The 16,868-nt window shown below is 42.5% G+C and overlaps 1 protein-coding gene across 1 annotated transcript; it reads left to right on the forward strand.

Moving 5' to 3' along the window:
• The first annotated feature begins 1,253 nt into the window (after positions 1–1,253).
• LOC133135773 (myelin regulatory factor-like protein) lies at positions 1,254–16,843 on the forward strand. The gene is made up of 22 exons (XM_061253045.1): positions 1,254–1,276; positions 2,093–2,151; positions 4,121–4,268; positions 4,646–4,841; positions 5,571–5,647; positions 5,805–5,915; positions 6,576–6,666; positions 7,197–7,397; positions 8,507–8,615; positions 9,056–9,165; positions 9,767–9,927; positions 10,908–10,971; positions 11,075–11,163; positions 11,754–11,822; positions 12,575–12,609; positions 12,916–13,074; positions 13,412–13,459; positions 13,558–13,642; positions 14,026–14,100; positions 14,518–14,629; positions 15,297–15,371; positions 16,443–16,843. The coding sequence occupies exons 2-22, from the start codon at positions 2,094–2,096 to the stop codon at positions 16,527–16,529; spliced, it is 2,160 nt and encodes a 719-aa protein (XP_061109029.1). The 5' UTR covers positions 1,254–1,276; position 2,093; the 3' UTR covers positions 16,530–16,843.
• Positions 16,844–16,868: the final 25 nt, after the last annotated feature.

Genomic DNA, 16,868 nt, shown 5'->3' on the forward strand with positions numbered 1-16,868 from the left:
TTCCATTTCATACCCCAGAGCAGGTGTGTTTCACAGGCAGGAAGACACAGGGGAGCCCTCTGGAGTCAATGGATGTACTCGGGGAGAATGAAGCTTTGCAACAATTTTTCTACGGTGAGACTTTGATGACAACAATGACAGCGACAACTTGGCAACACCAATGACAATAATCGATTTGCTGATTTTCTTTAGAACAGTTTACAGTTCTGGAGCATAGACTGTAAAACAGTCGTGAGGCTCAGTCCACTGTTGGCATTGACTGTTTGTAGAAGCCCTTCCTCTTACTGCTTCATTACTTCATTATTTCCTGCTTCAGTGTCCGCATACCTGGGGGGTAAAAAAAGTCTTATTCTATGACCCTAGAGGGGCTCTGACATTATTCAGCAAGAATAAAAGTGAGAATGAATTTGTTATACATTTCCCATAATTCTTTGGGTGGGCTAGTAACTTGGGGACAGGGGAAGGTTTTGACGCAATGTTGTCATGTGGTATGAAAACAGAGGAGTTCCTAAAAATAAGCTTATCCTGGACTCCTGTGTGTTTCTGTCGAGCTGTTAAACAGAAGTGGTGTGAAAAAGAGCTATGGCACACTAATTTGCTGAATGATAACACAACGTTAATAGTGTCATTAGTGCAAGGCCAAAGCCTAGTGCAGAAGATAAAGTGCAATGAGGTCACGGCTGAAGCCTTCCGTGCCATTTCCCTGCATCTGCAATCTGTCACTGCATTTCTATTTTAAAGGTACAATAGGTAATTTTGGACTTCTAACAGTCAAGTGAGGAATTACAGCAACAAAGACCCTCGGACCACAACACTGTTTATCCCTCCCCCTTCTCTGTGAACGTGCTGCCACGTCATTGGCTGTGGCAATTAGAACCAATTTTCATTGTACAATAAGTAAATGAGCTTGAATTATTGTGCTGCTGTACAATGTTTTGGTACAGAGCATTGGTCCGTTGACCGTATATTTTGTTGTTGGTCTTGCAACAAACATCTTACCTATTGTACCTTTAACCTTTGAAGAGAAGGCTTTTTGGAATGTTTTTTTTTCCTTCTTCAAAATTCCAAGTCAGTGTACTAGAACTGCTTTCACAATTGCCAGTAGTGATTCTTACATCAGCATTAGATTGGTCACTTATGTGTGATCTTGCTCCTGAAAGGGTTAATACAATAAACCCTTGTTCTCGGTCCTAGGGCAGGATGTCAGTGGGGTTATGGACACAGTGGTGGATGTCAGCATGCTGGAGCAGTACCTCAGCCATGACCACAGTGCTGTGTAAGTATCCAAAAATATGGTAATGGTAGAGTGGAACCCGTTATTTCTGCTAAATACTGCACCTAAAACTTTTGGATTTGAGATCAAAAGATGAATATGCCCAATCCTTAATCACTCCCTACTCCCCAGCTAGACTACTCCGGTCTGCCAGCTCTGGTCGCCTTATGGTTCCCTCACTATGAGCACCTGTTTCCCTTCTGGTTTCAGTGGTGGAATGACTTGCCTACCACTGTCGGGACAGCAGAATCCCTCCCCCTATTTCGATGCAGACTAAAAACACACCTTTTCAAACTGTACCCCCCCCCCCCACTTTCCGATATCCTTATCCCTCTTGTCTAACCCAAAAAATAAGAAAAAATAAAAATAAAAATAGAATTGCAATTATGATGACTGTATGTTTAGAACAGCACTTCATGTGTATTTTACTAGTTTTGGATGTGTTGCTTTACCTTCTGGAAGAACCTATGCACTTGTAAATTGCTTTGGATTAAAAGCGTCTGTATGTGCATTTTGATACCGCGCTGGATCACCAAAAAGGCTGACAACAACAACAACAACAACTGAAACAGACTGCGCCAAACTATTTAAGTTGAGGTTTTCATGCCTCTGTTCACTTAGTTTGGTGATGAGTAACTGGCACTTTGTAGGCGGTAGTTAATGTTGCGGTACCATAAGCATATACAGTATGCTGACTGATTTAATCTCACCATCTACCTGGTGGAGTAAAGACAAGCCTTACAGTCCACCAATGACAGAAACTTCATCCTTAGGGGAAAATCGTGTTGTAACTCGCATAAGATGTAGCCTTTTTTTCAGCATGGTACCCGAGACACCTCCGGACTCCAGATCAGAAGTGTCCCCACCACTGGCACCTGGTAAGACCTAACTGTCAAAATCCTACTGTCAAAAAAGCTATAGGAGAGTATCCTGATCACACAATAATAACCACATTCAGCCTTTAGTACTTACCTTAGCACAACTACTCATAAAAATGTACAGTATCCAGAATAATGCTTCAAGACCTCTGAGTCAAAACCACTCATTCAGAACCCCTATTCATTCCGCTTAATCAAAACCAATGAGGCTCACTGCATATAAAATGTTATGAACTACCATGATTCCTGTTATGAAGTTCATAGCATGGCTGCAAAACTAGATTGTTACACACTTGTTGCTGTAAAGCAGTAGTGAATCTTGATGATGTGATTCTATTCTTCAGAGGTGAAGAAACAGAATAGACATTTTGTCTGATGGGCAGTTGGGCCAGGAGGTGATTTCATGGAGCAGGATTACTGAGTTAGCTGGATAACTGCACTGAGTAAAACCCAGAAAGCAGGATTACTAAATTAGCTGGATAACTACAGCGAGTAAAACCTGGAGCCCTCCCAGAACTAGAACATGGACTGAAGTAAAAAGGGCTATTCTGGGTTTTACTCAGCACAGTTATGTAGGACCCCTGCTTTGTGAAATGCTTTGAGGCGGACCCACGGACATGGGTCAACCCCACACACACAGCAGGCCTGTTGAGTAAGTGTGCCTTCCTTAGCACCAGATGACCAGTGAACTCATGAGTGTGATGGGGGATAAATATGTCTGAACAGGAGATTAAAGACTAGCGCAAGAGTGTATGACCTACGCATTATGCCTAACCCATGTAGGCCTGAGGTGAGTGATCAGGTGATCAGACAATTACTCCTGTAGTCATTAGTTGGAAGAGATACTGCCAAGGTCAGGCTCTTTAAGTGTGCATAATGTATTAGATGCCTCTTAATCAACAAATATTTCAGGTTTATGTTACTTGGTACTTGACTGGTGAAAGGGTACACAGAAAAGTTGCTTACGTTTTCAGAAAAAAAACATCAAGGCCCTTTAAATGGGTATTTTCCCATGGGAAACACGTCTGTGTTTGCCTTCACACATTTATGACAGAGAATTTATGATAGGTCAATAAAGTACTGTACACCTAGGAGAGGTGCAGATCATGTGAATATGACATAGAGGTTAAGGTACTAGAAGTAAAGGTTGAGGCATATTCAGCAAATATTCATCTGCAAAGAAAGTATAATAGATTAAGAAAACTAAGATATCTCTATTTAGACTTTCATGAAAGCAGTTTCTGTTGGATTAGCATTTTTTAATTACCATCCTCTCCAGTATTTTACCTCAGGATGGCAGGCTTGAGATGGGTCCATAGCTGAAAGCTGAAAATAGCTGTTTTCGATTCCAGTGGGTGACGTTACATAAAGTCAATGTTCTGTAAGCTTGGCGGTGACAACTTGTCTACTGCTGTTGTTGGTTTAATGTGTATGCTTTACAGGACTTAATAACATAGCTCGCTTGCTAGCAAGAAGTTGCCATCATAGCTAAATTGTCCTATTTAATGTTACATAGCTAGCTAGCTAACCCAGTTAGCTAGTAATGTTACCTTAGAGTTAGACCATTTTTCTTGGCCAAGATATTACTGGACAATGTGATGTCACTATTTGTGTCGTTATGAGGTGTGTTAGATGTGATCACCACACTTTTCTTTCGGAAAGGAAAGTTTCACATCATCTTGCAGAAATATGTGAGATGGATCATTGCATCCCTTGAACAGTACGTGTCGTCAGTAATTTTGAGGAATTAGTCACTTGCTGGTCAAAATAATAACTTTATTGTATTAACTAGAAGGTTATTAAGTTATTGTAATCTAGCTGCAGTTTTGTAACTGTAGCCGTCTGCTTTGCAGGGGTTATAAGTATATAATAAAATAATATCAGTATGACAATGATTGAAGGCACTTCAGAAATTGAATGAGTGTGTTTAATATTCTCCCGTGTCCTGTCAATGTGCCCCTTGCCCCAGTGGGGCCAGACTGTGGCAGTGACGCCCCCAGCTATGACAGCGATGGGCTCAGCGTGGGCACTGGGCAGGGGGCATGCCCGTCTCTGACCTGGGACCGCTACCAGCCGGAGCATTGGAGCCCACTCTACGACGGTGACCTTCAGAGTCTGTGAGTACCCCCCCCCCCCCCCTTCACTCACTGTACACCTGCAGTATCCATTCACTGCTATTAGATCAGGTTGCTCTGTCTTGAAACCAGGACCCTTGACTACATTACAAATATCCCTGAAAAGTGTGTTTGACACTTTTAACTGGTAATTCAACTGTTCACAAGCTGGCCAGGCTATATAGTGAGCAAGTCCGCCTGTTGGCTACCAGCTTACTCTCCCCGCTTAGCCAACTTTGTCCAGCAAGAAACCAACAAGAAGTGTCAGAAACACAGCTTATACAGACCCTGCTGGTCTTAGCTGCAATTTTCAGCAGGGATGTAAATTTTTACAGTAGTATAGTATAGTCTATGCTAACACTCGTCATCACCTTCTCCAGACCAACTCCTGCTTACCATGTTGACTCAGACAAGGGCTTCAACTACTCCTCCACCGATAAGGCCTTCGTGTGTCAGAAGAAGAACCACTTCCAGGTCACAGTTCACATTGGGATAACAGGAAGCCCTAAGTGTGTCAGGACACCGTCTGGGTCCAAACCCATCTGCAGCTTCCATGTCAAAGTCTTCGGTGTCAAGGTATCGATATTTTCTGTTCCATCGGATACATACAGATTAAAAAGCCCTTCTGAGACAGGTCTGCGAGCATAGACCTAAATGATCATCAAAACTGGAAGCACCCCTTGGCTGCAGTGAGAATCAGCCATGATGTTCTGTTTTAGCACTTGAAGATGCTAGATTCAGTCTATGAAGACATCTTGTATAAAACAAAGGAAGAAGGTTGTTAATACCTGCATCAGCCTATGACCTCCAGAATCAGGGTAGTGGACCCTGGTGTAAAATCCAGCTATGACCAGCTTCAAATTGCCAGCTGCCAGCTGTTTAAAATAATAGCTTGAGCCGGTCAAACCATGTTGAGTATAGAGCTGTTTTGAACTGGTCAACCAGCTACCAGCTGTTTCAAAACCTAGCTTGAGCCGGTCAAACCATGTTGAGTATAGAGCTGGTCTGAACTGGTCACCCAGATACCAGCTGTTTCAAATCCTAGCTTGAGCTGTTTTTTTCAGCAGGGGACATTTCCTGTACAGCGTCCAACATTGTCATAGCATATTAAAGAGCATAAGAATAATGCATTTTGAATATGAAACACAGATACTGTCCATAGTGCAGAGTAGCACATCCGGTGAGTATTTAGGTGTCAGCTACCATGCACTGTAATATGCTGCAGCATATTACCTCCTGTCCGTGTATCTACTTCCTGTCCATGTATCTACTTCCTGTCCGTGTATCTACTTCCTGTCTGTGCAGCTGGAGGACCAGAACCACCTCATCACTATTGAACAGTCCCAGCAGAATCGGAGAAAGAGGCCCTTCCAGTGTGCCAGGTAAGCATCATTTGCTGTCAGTTAGATGAGTATAACATTTATATGTGTATTGATAAGATGCCGGATAACTTGTATTTAGACCCATATCATCAGTCAATGTAATATACAGTAGGTGGCCTACAGTATATCAGACTTTGGCTGATGCTTCGTTCTTCAGGGTTGACCTACCCGAGGACAAGGTTACCAAGGTGACACTGGGCCGCCTCCACTTCGGCGAGACCACAGCCAACAATATGAGGAAAAAGGGCAAACGCAACCCAGATCAGAGGTGAGTAACTGCTGCCATGGAAATGCAGAGATACAGAACAAAAGTTGAGCCATCTCTGAACTCTCCCCCACCAATCAGCGATGGCTCCTGTCTCCACGCCCCCCCCCCCCCCCCCCAACCCTACCCCCCCGATCAACAATCTTGCCACGGCGACAAGAAGGCGAGAGCCGACCCTGGTAACGGCTCAAAACAAGCTTTTATCTGATCAAAGATTGCAGTCATGCAGGCTAGTCACACTAGAGAAAATGTGGGTGATGCCTTTAAACAGGTCTGCTGCTGTAAAACAGGCTTTAGGCACATAAACATAGAACATAAAACATGAAAAAGTGTACTCCAGTAAAACCAAGGACAAATGAGCTTGTAATCATTCCAAGAAAATGGTAAAATGTCCTACCCCTAGTATTGATTAGTGCATTGAGGGGTGGTGTTGATTTTATAGTTTGAGGGGTGGTGTCGAGCAAGCATCCTCAAATCTGGCCCTTAAAATTCACATCCAGCCCTGGTTTTCTTTCCTCCTAGGTAATTTGTTGAACAATTAGTGCTGCTGATTGGCTCGACTGTCATAACAACTGACTCCCGGGAAATAAGAGGGTGGAAAAGCAGTCGTCCTTGGCCCTCGAGGACCGTTCAGTAATACCGTGATTTCTGTGGTGTTGGCAGGTACTTTGCGCTGGTGGTGGCACTCTGTGCGTCTGTGGAGGAGGACAGTTATTTACTGCTGGCCCATGCATCCGAGAGGATCGTCGTTAGGGTCAGTGACACTGCCCAATTCTGCTGCACTCACGGCTAAAACACAACGCTCTGTCCTCCTGTCACTATGGCAACAAGAGGACAGAGAATGTTATGTACTGTGCGGTTAATCTTCACCGTATAATAGGTCACATGATGTTTTCCAGATTGACTCCAAATTTTAATCTCTTCTTCCCTACCTCTTCTTTTATCCTCTACCTCCTATCTGCCTATCATAGTGGGTATGTCATTGCTGAACATCGTTTTTCAAGGAAACAATATGTGCAGACATCAAACAAACCGTGAATCCAATTATAATGTGCAATACCTACAGTATAAGCGCTTGTGTTTACATATCGTGGCACTGCTAACTAGCCATGATTAGTGGCCGATGTCATTACTGAATAGTGATAATCAACAGAAATTACATATTAAACTTTTTCTGGGCTAACAAGAAGCTGTAATCCTTTACCAAACAATAGTGCAATGTTACCTGGAGCCATCGTTTATTCTTCACGGATATCAATACCAGGGTGTGTTCTACGCACACAGGCATCGAACCCAGGCCAGTTTGAGAGTGACGGGGACATGCCATGGCAGCGGGGGCTGGCTCCTGATGCAGTGGTGCATCATGGGAGGGTGGGCATTAACACGACCGTCCCGGACGAGGCCCTGGTGGTGTGCGGAAATGCCAAAATCATGGGCACCGTCACACACCCTTCTGACAGAAGAGCCAAGGAGAACATCCAGGAGGTACCACGGCACTGCTTCTGTCCAGCTGAATCTCAGCCTGGAAAACTCTCTCTACTGCAGTCCGTTAAAGGTACAATAGGTATTTTCGGACTTCTACTGGTCAAGAGAGGAATAGCAGCAACAAACACCTTCAAACCACAACACTGTTTATCCCTCCCCCTTCCCTGTAAACACACTGACGTTAAAACGCCATTGGCTGTGGCAATTAGAACCAATTTTCAACCAATGACCTTGAATTATTGTACATTTATACAATGTACATCAACTTTATATTTTGAAACCCCAATTTAAGGACTATGAACACAGGCAGTCACAGGCAGGGTGAGTCAACGTGAATGAGCCTTTTTCAATGATCGAAAGGGATTCACAATAGTCTTGTAACAATGTTTTAACACAAAAATATATTGTACCTAAACAAAGAACTGCAGGGTATCCAAAGGTTCTTGTTAACCCTTGTGTTACATGGCTCAGGCAGTAAGAGCAGTCGTCTGGCAGTCGGAGGCTTGCCGGTTCGATCCCCCGCCCGGGCTGTGTCGAAGTGTCCCTGAGCAAGACACCTGACCCCCAAATGCTCCTGACGAGCTGGTCGGCGCCTTGCATGGCAGCCAATCGCTGTTGGTGTGTGAGTGTGTGTATGAATGGGTGAATGAGAAGCATCAATTGTACAGCGCTTTGGATAAAGGCGCTATATAAATGCCAACCATTTACCATTTAATCTTATCATTGTGTATACTCCCCTTGTCCTAAGGGTAAAAAATGACCCGCCTTCACTAAACCCCTAAAAAAAGCAGCTAAATTGAATTTTAAACCCCAAATCTATTTTGCATGAAGAAACAACCTGTCACTCGTCACAAACTTTGTCATCAAATTTCAAGTTGAAAAATGATAATTCAGGGGGTTTTCTCTGCTGTTAATCATAGTGGCGGGTCATATTTGACAACACAAGAGTTAAACAAAGAACATTTGGTTCACAAGTCCGATTCAAGCCATTTGTTGGCCTAATAGATATAACTCACAGACCTTTTCTTGCTGTCCTGGACACTAATAATCATCAAAAAATAAAATGCCAAAAAACCCTAAAATGTCTTTGCTAATGTCTCATTTTCAAGGTGGACTCAACAGAACAGCTTAAGAGAATAGCGCAGATGAGAATCGTGGAATATGACTACAAGCCAGAGTTTGCCACGAAAGTGGGGATTGATCAGGTGCATGAAACAGGTAATGCACTCATTTTTCACCAGCGGTGATGACACCTTTCCCAACGGGAGTGGTCGAACTGCATGTTTGGGAACGTCGTTGCTGAATGCCATTGTATTGGAAATTCTGGATGGTATTTAAGATGTTCCTGCTCAGTTCATGCTGTTTTGCTAGCTCCAGATAGTTAATTTGGCCAGACTACTTCAAGAACATTCACAGTGAGTCAGCAATTCATAATCAGTATGGTTTACAGAATTTATGATGTTAAGTGTGTTGGGCTAGCAGATGGTGGATCCTACTGAGACTCATTCAAATGAGTATAGTACTTCTTCTGCATAATGTGATTCATCGGAGATATGGAGGCTGCTTGCAGTATTGCATAGTCCTCTCTGTGTACACTCAGCAGAAGACCTGTGAGTGAAAAGTATGTAAACAGGCTTGCTTTGCTGCCTTTGCCCAAGGTGTCATTGCTCAGGAGGTGAAGGAGGTACTGCCCTCTGCTGTCCGGGAGGTTGGTGACATCACATGTATGGATGGAGAGAAGATTGATAACTTCCTCATGGTGGACAAAGTACTGTGTTGTTTTTTTCTTGTCTTATGTCTTTATTCACTTTCTCGTGTATCTGCATCACCCATAATATAGAGGGCAGAACTTATGACACCTCAAGTAATATGTAATATAAACAATTTCTGAGCGTTATTAGCTCTGCCAGCAATGGCCCCACTGCACATCTTTTACTGAATAAAATGGTCTTGTGAGTCAATTTTTATCATCTCTCCATAGGGTAACAAATTGCCTCCCCTAAAAGTGGAAGAATCTGAAAACATCTGTGGAAATATGCCATGTTTATTGTATGTTGATTAGCAAGAGATCTATTGAACTCAAAACAAATTTGTTTCACAAGTTCTTTTTTCTTTTTTCTTTTAATTTAGTACTTTTAATTTTGAGGATGAATTATGGGGTACAGGTGCTGAACATATGGCTCGAGATTAGGCGTAAATTTGAGAAAATATTAAAGACCTTTCATTCCCTTCCTAAATGAATTGCAACTGACGATCTCACGAAAGAATGAAATTGAATACAGGCTTCGGGAATACACATGGGAAGAATACTTAGGACAAGACCATGCAGTCTGTAATGGCAGTGCACCCGCCTGTACCCACCCCCCCAGGACCAGATCTTCATGGAGAATGTGGGAGCGGTCCAGGAGCTGTGTAAGCTCACAGACAGCCTGGAGGCCCGCATCCAGGAGCTGGAGTTGTGGAACAAACGACTGGCCAAGCGGACAGAACCGGCTGGCCAGCGGTCCAGCGGCGTCGGCAACGCGCACAGGTACCGCCGATGACCACTAGGGGTGCTGCAGAGAGGTCTGCTGGGAAGTGTGATCTAGATACACTCAATGACTAGTGTCTGAAACAGCTGGTCTTCTATTTAGTACACAAGTTGGATACAACATATACTCAATAGTAGGAACGTTATCTGTATAAGACATGGCCTAGGTTCACATGCTTACTCATATTGCAATTCAGTAGGTGAATGACTAAAAAAGAATTTTGATTTTGTAACCAGCATAAGGATCATCAAACATGAAACATAGTCATAAATTGTGCTTTCTTATTAAAGTAAACTGTCCTTTCAAATGTAAATTAAACATGAATTCCACAGTTTCCTTTACCAGACCATAGTAGTTTAATCTTTGAACAAAAGCCTAAAAACATAATACTGTTCTTTGTACTGCATGCTGTGGTCCTGGTTTAAAACACCACACTTTTAATGTTAGACTGTTCGACAAATGAGACAGCACTTGGCTGGTCTCATTTGGGTTGTTCCTTCATGACGTGGTGTGCTATCATCAGGAGTTCACCTTGCTCGAGTATAACCCTTGGGAAATCTTCAGAGTTCAACTGAAGTTCAGCTGATGCTGTGGGCCATTTCCGCAGTCATAAATCATTCTGTCACACAATGTGAAAATGCATATACAGTGCAACCTCTACAGTCTACTTTCTGGAATATTCTACTTCCAGGAATTTGGACTGAGGTTTTTTTTGGTGTGTGCTATGGCTTGTAGATTATCTTTGAGGTGCATTCTTCTATCTGGAATTGCCACTGATTTCCTGAGGGAGACTAATAGTGATCTGCACTTTATATCAATGTAAAGTACTATACTGTATATCATGAATACTTATTTAATCACGGTCACATATTAACTGAATTTTTGCTGACCACTGTGTAAAATGTTGTTAGTTGAATTGTGTCCAGAAGACAGGGCCAGGGCTTGGCTGTCCAGATAATAACTACTTCCCTGTTTTTAGAAAAGTCAATGGAAACAACAATACCTCTCCTCCAGAGAAACCAACACAACTGCAGAATACTAAAGTGAGAAGCTCACTTGGCTGTTTCACTTCATTGTTAATATTTTGTCTTATTTGTTTTTGCAACTTAGGAATTACAGTCATTCTCCATTTCTTTTCTGACATAGGAGTGCCTTTCAAAGACGTACAGTCACTGTTTACAGCACAGGATCCTCAAGGCCACCATGATCACCCTGGTGGCCACAATGGCTCTTTGGTGAGACTATGTTTCTGTCATTTCAACACATACGTATTCATAATAAGACGATACTCATCTGTTAAGAGGATATTATTAGTAGGTATTTCAGAAAGCGTAAAAACGTAGTATTAGATTCCTAAACTTGAATGCCAAGAAAAGAAGGCTTCATTTCTCTGTGTAAAATCATATGTTAGCATTTCATTCATGGATATTTCTAACCTTTTGTTTGGCGTATGTGTTACCTCTACATGAGCATAAACATAAACATCTTAACAGATCCTCATCTATTCCTCAAATCTGGGACAATGTTTTCCAGACACCATGAATCATAAGATAATAAACAGTTTATTTTGGTGTTTGAGCTGCGTAAGAAGTTATGGAATCCCCATTTAAGTAGTTCAGGAGAAGAAAAAAAGTTCCAGTGTTAAGAATGTTTGACAATTTGCCTCTGTGTAAACATATTAATTCAACATCTTACTGAATGTGTGGAACATTTGTGGTGTCACCATAAAGTCTCGTGTAATCTTATATGAAAGATCCTTTATGCTGTTATACGCTTTAACAGTGCTGTGCCTGGGACACTAAATCGTGACCTCCTGTTATTGTAGTGTCATCTCGATCTCAGCTCTCTACATGTTAACTATCCGCGAGGATGTGCAGGTGTTACCTGGAGACAGGTAGGGGCATCGCTACCTGTCATCTTTCAGATCACTAAACGTCCCTTCAAATGAAGCTTACTGACTCGTATAAACACCACGTTGAGTTAGGTTATGCATGTGTATGTATTCATTTCATTATAACACACAAAAGTAAGAAATTCAAGTTCAAATGTGGCCTAACGAATAAACGACATGCACCCGACAAAGTAAAACAATACTGGTTTTTAAGAAACATTGTAGAGTGTGATGCATGGAAATATGATCGTTTTTGGTTGAAGTGGCAACACTAATTGGTTCAATATTGAATGACCTTTAGAAAAAGGGACTGTATTTCAGTGTATAGTTCAGATACATGCTTATACACTAGGTCTCGCTTGTAAAAGAGATATATCTCAAGATACTTCCTGGTTACATAAAGATTAACCCTTTCAGTCCCATCTGGCACTGAAGAGTAACTACCGTATAATCCCATATGGCACTCTCGACCTTATACCTTATCAACTGACCAATCAAAATGGCTGTTGTACCATTGTTTTGAGCCCCTATTGAAACCCTACTAAATTCTCAACTTCCTAAATTTTCTCAATCAAAGCCAAAACCCCTTGGTATTTGCATGGACTAAGACTGAAAGGGTTAAATAAATGAAACTGATCTCATCAGCTCTTATCTGTCAGCTTATAATAGATAAATCACCAGTGAATAATTTGAGATGCTATTGTTCTTTATGAGAGATTTTAATGATAAAAAAAACATTTTTTTTGATATTCCAGCAGTACTTCCTCCCCTGTGTTCACCTCATCCTCAGGTAGGGCGTGGCTCACTGCTCTGCTTCATACAGTGGGGGTGGAGGGGCCTGAATACTAAATAGTAGGCAAGTGTGCTGATTCAGACACGGCCCAGGTGACTGGAACAACATACTGAGAATAACTTTGACTTTTGCAACCTGGACTTTTCAGCACTGGTAGACCGTGATGTTCTGTCACTGTGTAGTGTGAGGTTTAACTGCAGGGGATGATAGGTGTTCATTTACCTGTGACCTCCCTGTATTGACTGTATTGTGGGTGTAATCCTTAGTGCATGGATGGAGTGTGTAACCGTGTGTTCCCCACAGCGCCCCCTAGTGTCATCCCGAGCCCCTGGCCCCCCGATGTAGACTACTGCACCCTGCTGAACTGTGAGGAGGTCTACTGCTGTCCCAGTAACCCTGGAAACCACAGTGGCCCCGTAACCATGCCAACGCAGCCCTCCCCTACCGACAGCCCTCTTGAAGGTGAACCTGCCTGCCCAGTCAGACCAACTGATCATCTGTTTCCTGGTTTTATCTGTCCCCAGAGTGGTGTTTTAACTCTTTAAGGTGTGAGGTCACAACTATGTGATTAGAATGTTCTTAACTGAACATTCTAATGCTGATGTAACAATCACTGCTGGTAATAGAGTGAAAGCAGTAGAGTTCTAGAACGCCGAGTTAATAACATTCCAAAAACATACTCTTCAAGGGGTTAACAATATGTTTTTGCTCAAAAAAAGATGAATCTTTGATTTCAGGCATGGAACTCTTTCAAATCTTTCCAAGCTATAATTTGTCTTCATGCTTCTTGTTTCTCTAGAGGAAAGAAATGAGCAACTTCATGAGATACTGAAAAGCGCTGAAGACTGTAAGTTTTCATTCACAATCAACATTCGGCCTACGGATTTTCTAAATCTCAAAATTCAATTGTGGCTGTTTTTAATTTGTATTTAATTTCATAACCAGGGACAAATACCACAATACAGACCATTTCCATCAGGGAAAATCAACAGATAATTGACCAGCGGTACTGTGTGGAAGGAAAGTGTGGGTATGTCGTCACTCTCTTTGATTCACCCCAGAGGACTGTGGTCCTCGCAGTTCTTTAGGAACTGTGATCACATCAAGATGCAGAAGTGACCCATATAAAAGTAGCTATAAGGGGACATTTTTCATTTTAGCAACTTGGATAATATTATCTTATAGTATGGGATAACAACATATATGGTCAGTGTTTTTAAAACAGATACTGTATTTTGAAATATAGCTTATATCTTGTGGTTGCTACAAATAACCAGAAGGTGGCAGCACAACATGTGATCAGTGTTGGGACAGGCAGTGAATGCAGTAACGTACTGTAAAGAATCGGGACCTGTTTGGACGTGCTTGCTGTGCTTGGCTCTTCCTTCACCTCCTGTCACTGTTACCTTGAAGGAACGGGAACTACAGTTACGCTATCCCCGTCAGCAAGCATCTCCCTGTCGACGTGCCGGTCACGCTCCTGATGAAGTGGGTGGGCCCCCAGCTCGAGGACACACTGTGAAAAAATAACTCACTCGCCCCGACAATCAATCAATCGATCCTCATTTACTGGATGTAGTGACATATTGATATTGTGTGGTACCACACCACTGTACACAATCATTTGTCTAGAGGGATTGTCAAACTAGAAAACTGATGACATAGCATATTGATGGAAAACAGGAAAAAGTATTCATTTTGCATTGTTTGTACAAGCATTTAATGCTTAATGCATGTACATACACACTGCAGCGTGACCTTGTGTTCCACAACCTACGGACCAGGAAACAATACAAATAGGCTAATTATTGTGTATAAACCAGATTCAAAATTGAGTGTATTTTACCAGTGTCCAGCTGGCTCCTTGCAGTTCTCTTGGTGACCACTAGGTGTCTGTCCTCACAGCACCACTGAGCTGTTGGTGGTTCACCTGTGCCACACCGAGGAGACTTTGGCCTGCTCTGCTGTGGCAGACTTCTCCCAGGAGGTGTCCGGTAACACTGTGAGCAACACTCAGGTACAGAATCCACACAGGGTGGGGTGGGTGCAGGGGTTATAGCACCCCCAGCTGGCCCAGGACAAGATTACATCACATTGTATATTTTCAGCACATTATCGATAGTGATTTACTTAATCCACCTATGCTGCTTGATATTTACTGACGCAATTCAGGTGAAGTACCTGTCTCAGTGGTTGCAGCAGCAGCACCCCAGCTAGTAATCAAAAGCACAACCATTTTGAGTTACAAGTCCCAATTCTTTACTGCCACTCAGACAAGCTAGACTTCAAACTTAGAGGCATTTTGAACATTCTAATCACACTTGTCTGAGGTTGTGATTATATGTGATTGGAATGCTCTGAACTGAACATTCTAATGTTGATGTAACAATCACCACTGGTAACTTGAAAGCAGTGGAGTTCTAGAACACTGACATAGAACGTTAGAAAGAAACATTCCAAAAAACCTGCCCTTCAAAGGGTTAAAATGGCTTATAGGTAGCAAAAATTAAGTGGCTAATCAATATCATTTGGGTATGGTAAAGGGATTAATGTTAATGTTTGTGAATCATTTGGAGAAGGTTAATTTGGAGATGGTATCGTCTTACAGCTGGAGGACTGAATTGCAGGCTATAACTAATTTTGTTTTGCTGAATCAGTCTCTACCTTTTCCATTCCTTTCCTAGGGCCACATGCATGAGTGGACTCTGCCCATAGCACAGCTGTTCCAGAGCTCCTACCAATTCCGTGCCACTGTAGCGGTGAGGCCGCGCTCTCTCCCAAATATCTGCCCCTGACATCGCACTGTGTGTCTGTCTCACTGTCTCACTCTCACAGGGGCGACATGGCTCTGGCTCCTGACGAGTTGGTCGGCATGCCTTGCACGGCAGCCAATCGCTGTTGGTGTGTGAGTGTGTGTATGAATGGGTGAATGAGAAGCATCAATTGTACAGCGCTTTAGATAAAGGCGCTATATAAATGCCAACCATTTACTCCATTGATCGCATATCATATCATATCATATCATATCATAGCATAGCATAGCATAGCATAGCATAGCATAGCATAGCATGTCATAGCATGTCATAGCATAGCATAGCATAGCATAGCATAGCATATCATATCATATCATATCATGACATAGCACAGCATAGCATTTCATAGCATATCATATCATAGCATAAGTGACCATTCTGAAACGAGTGATCAGAAATACATGGAGGCACATTATATACTTGTGCACTCAGTCGTTTCAGGGCACGATGGTAATTCATGCCTGTCACAGGCATTTTCCGCCTTGCCTTCTGCGTGTCAATGGATCTAATTTAAGGCCTGTCAAATATTCCCTGCTTTGATTAAACAGCAGTGATGGGGTTTAATATTGGAGTTTGACTTTGCAGAATGTGTCCACCAATTACAGATGTAACAAGCCACTCTAAAGCTAGAAGAATCCAAACAACCCCAAGAAAATTTATTTGACTCGAAAGATCAGACTTAAACACTTTCACTGCAATATTATCACGACATGCACACACACACACACAGTCAATAAAACAGTCAAATATCTCCATGCCTCCACCACAAGCAACTTTCTTCAGTGTCATACGTAATGTAGTGCAATGATTTACAGACTCCATCACCAGCCAATCATCAAGTTAGTCAATGTGAAGAGGGGAGCAATGACTCCCTCAATAACTGATCTCGGATCATCGTACTCTGCCCCTTTACTGTATAGTCAGTCTGAGCAGACGGTAGACATGCATCCAGGATCAGTGCTTGGGGGAAACATGTGACATCACATTCCCTCTGTTCTGTTGTCTGTGTTCTTCTAGGGGCAGGCTAACTGCAGTACCGACCCCAACTATGCGGAGGCGCTGTTCACCGACTACCACTTCCACTTCTACCGTCGGTGTTATTAGCCCAGGCTAGTGCTCCCCCATCTGGCCAGAGAGGGTCCTGCGACTGACCACCCTCCTACCCCCGATACACTTCCGTCAAACGCACAAAGAGGACTATCACCCGTGCAAATTCCTGTTCTATTCTGTTTTATATTTCATGGCTGAACCAGAATCACGACCAAATGAAACAATGTTGGCTACTACACGAAAGTTCATCTTTGACTTTGAAATTAATGCAGTTTGGGTTGTTTTATCTGTGAGTTAAGGTTTCTGTGACTTTTTGTGTCACACCTGCTGTGGTAGAGTAGAAAATAAATGATACAAAATTTTATCAGATTATCAGATTGTTTTTAAAATTTT

Source organism: Conger conger, chromosome 8, assembly GCF_963514075.1.
Source record: "Conger conger chromosome 8, fConCon1.1, whole genome shotgun sequence".
Lineage (NCBI taxonomy): Eukaryota > Metazoa > Chordata > Actinopteri > Anguilliformes > Congridae > Conger > Conger conger.

What these genes read in the sequence shown, in the direction of transcription:
- LOC133135773 (XM_061253045.1), top strand. Translation starts at nt 2,094, where the DNA reads ATGGTACCCGAGACACCTCCGGACTCCAGATCAGAAGTGTCCCCACCA. An exon ending in AGGCCCTTCCAGTGTGCCAG is followed by an intron (nt 5,648 to 5,804) that starts GTAAGCATCATT and finishes TTCGTTCTTCAG; the next exon opens with GGTTGACCTACCCGAGGACA. An exon ending in CACAACTGCAGAATACTAAA is followed by an intron (nt 10,972 to 11,074) that starts GTGAGAAGCTCA and finishes TTTCTGACATAG; the next exon opens with GAGTGCCTTTCAAAGACGTA.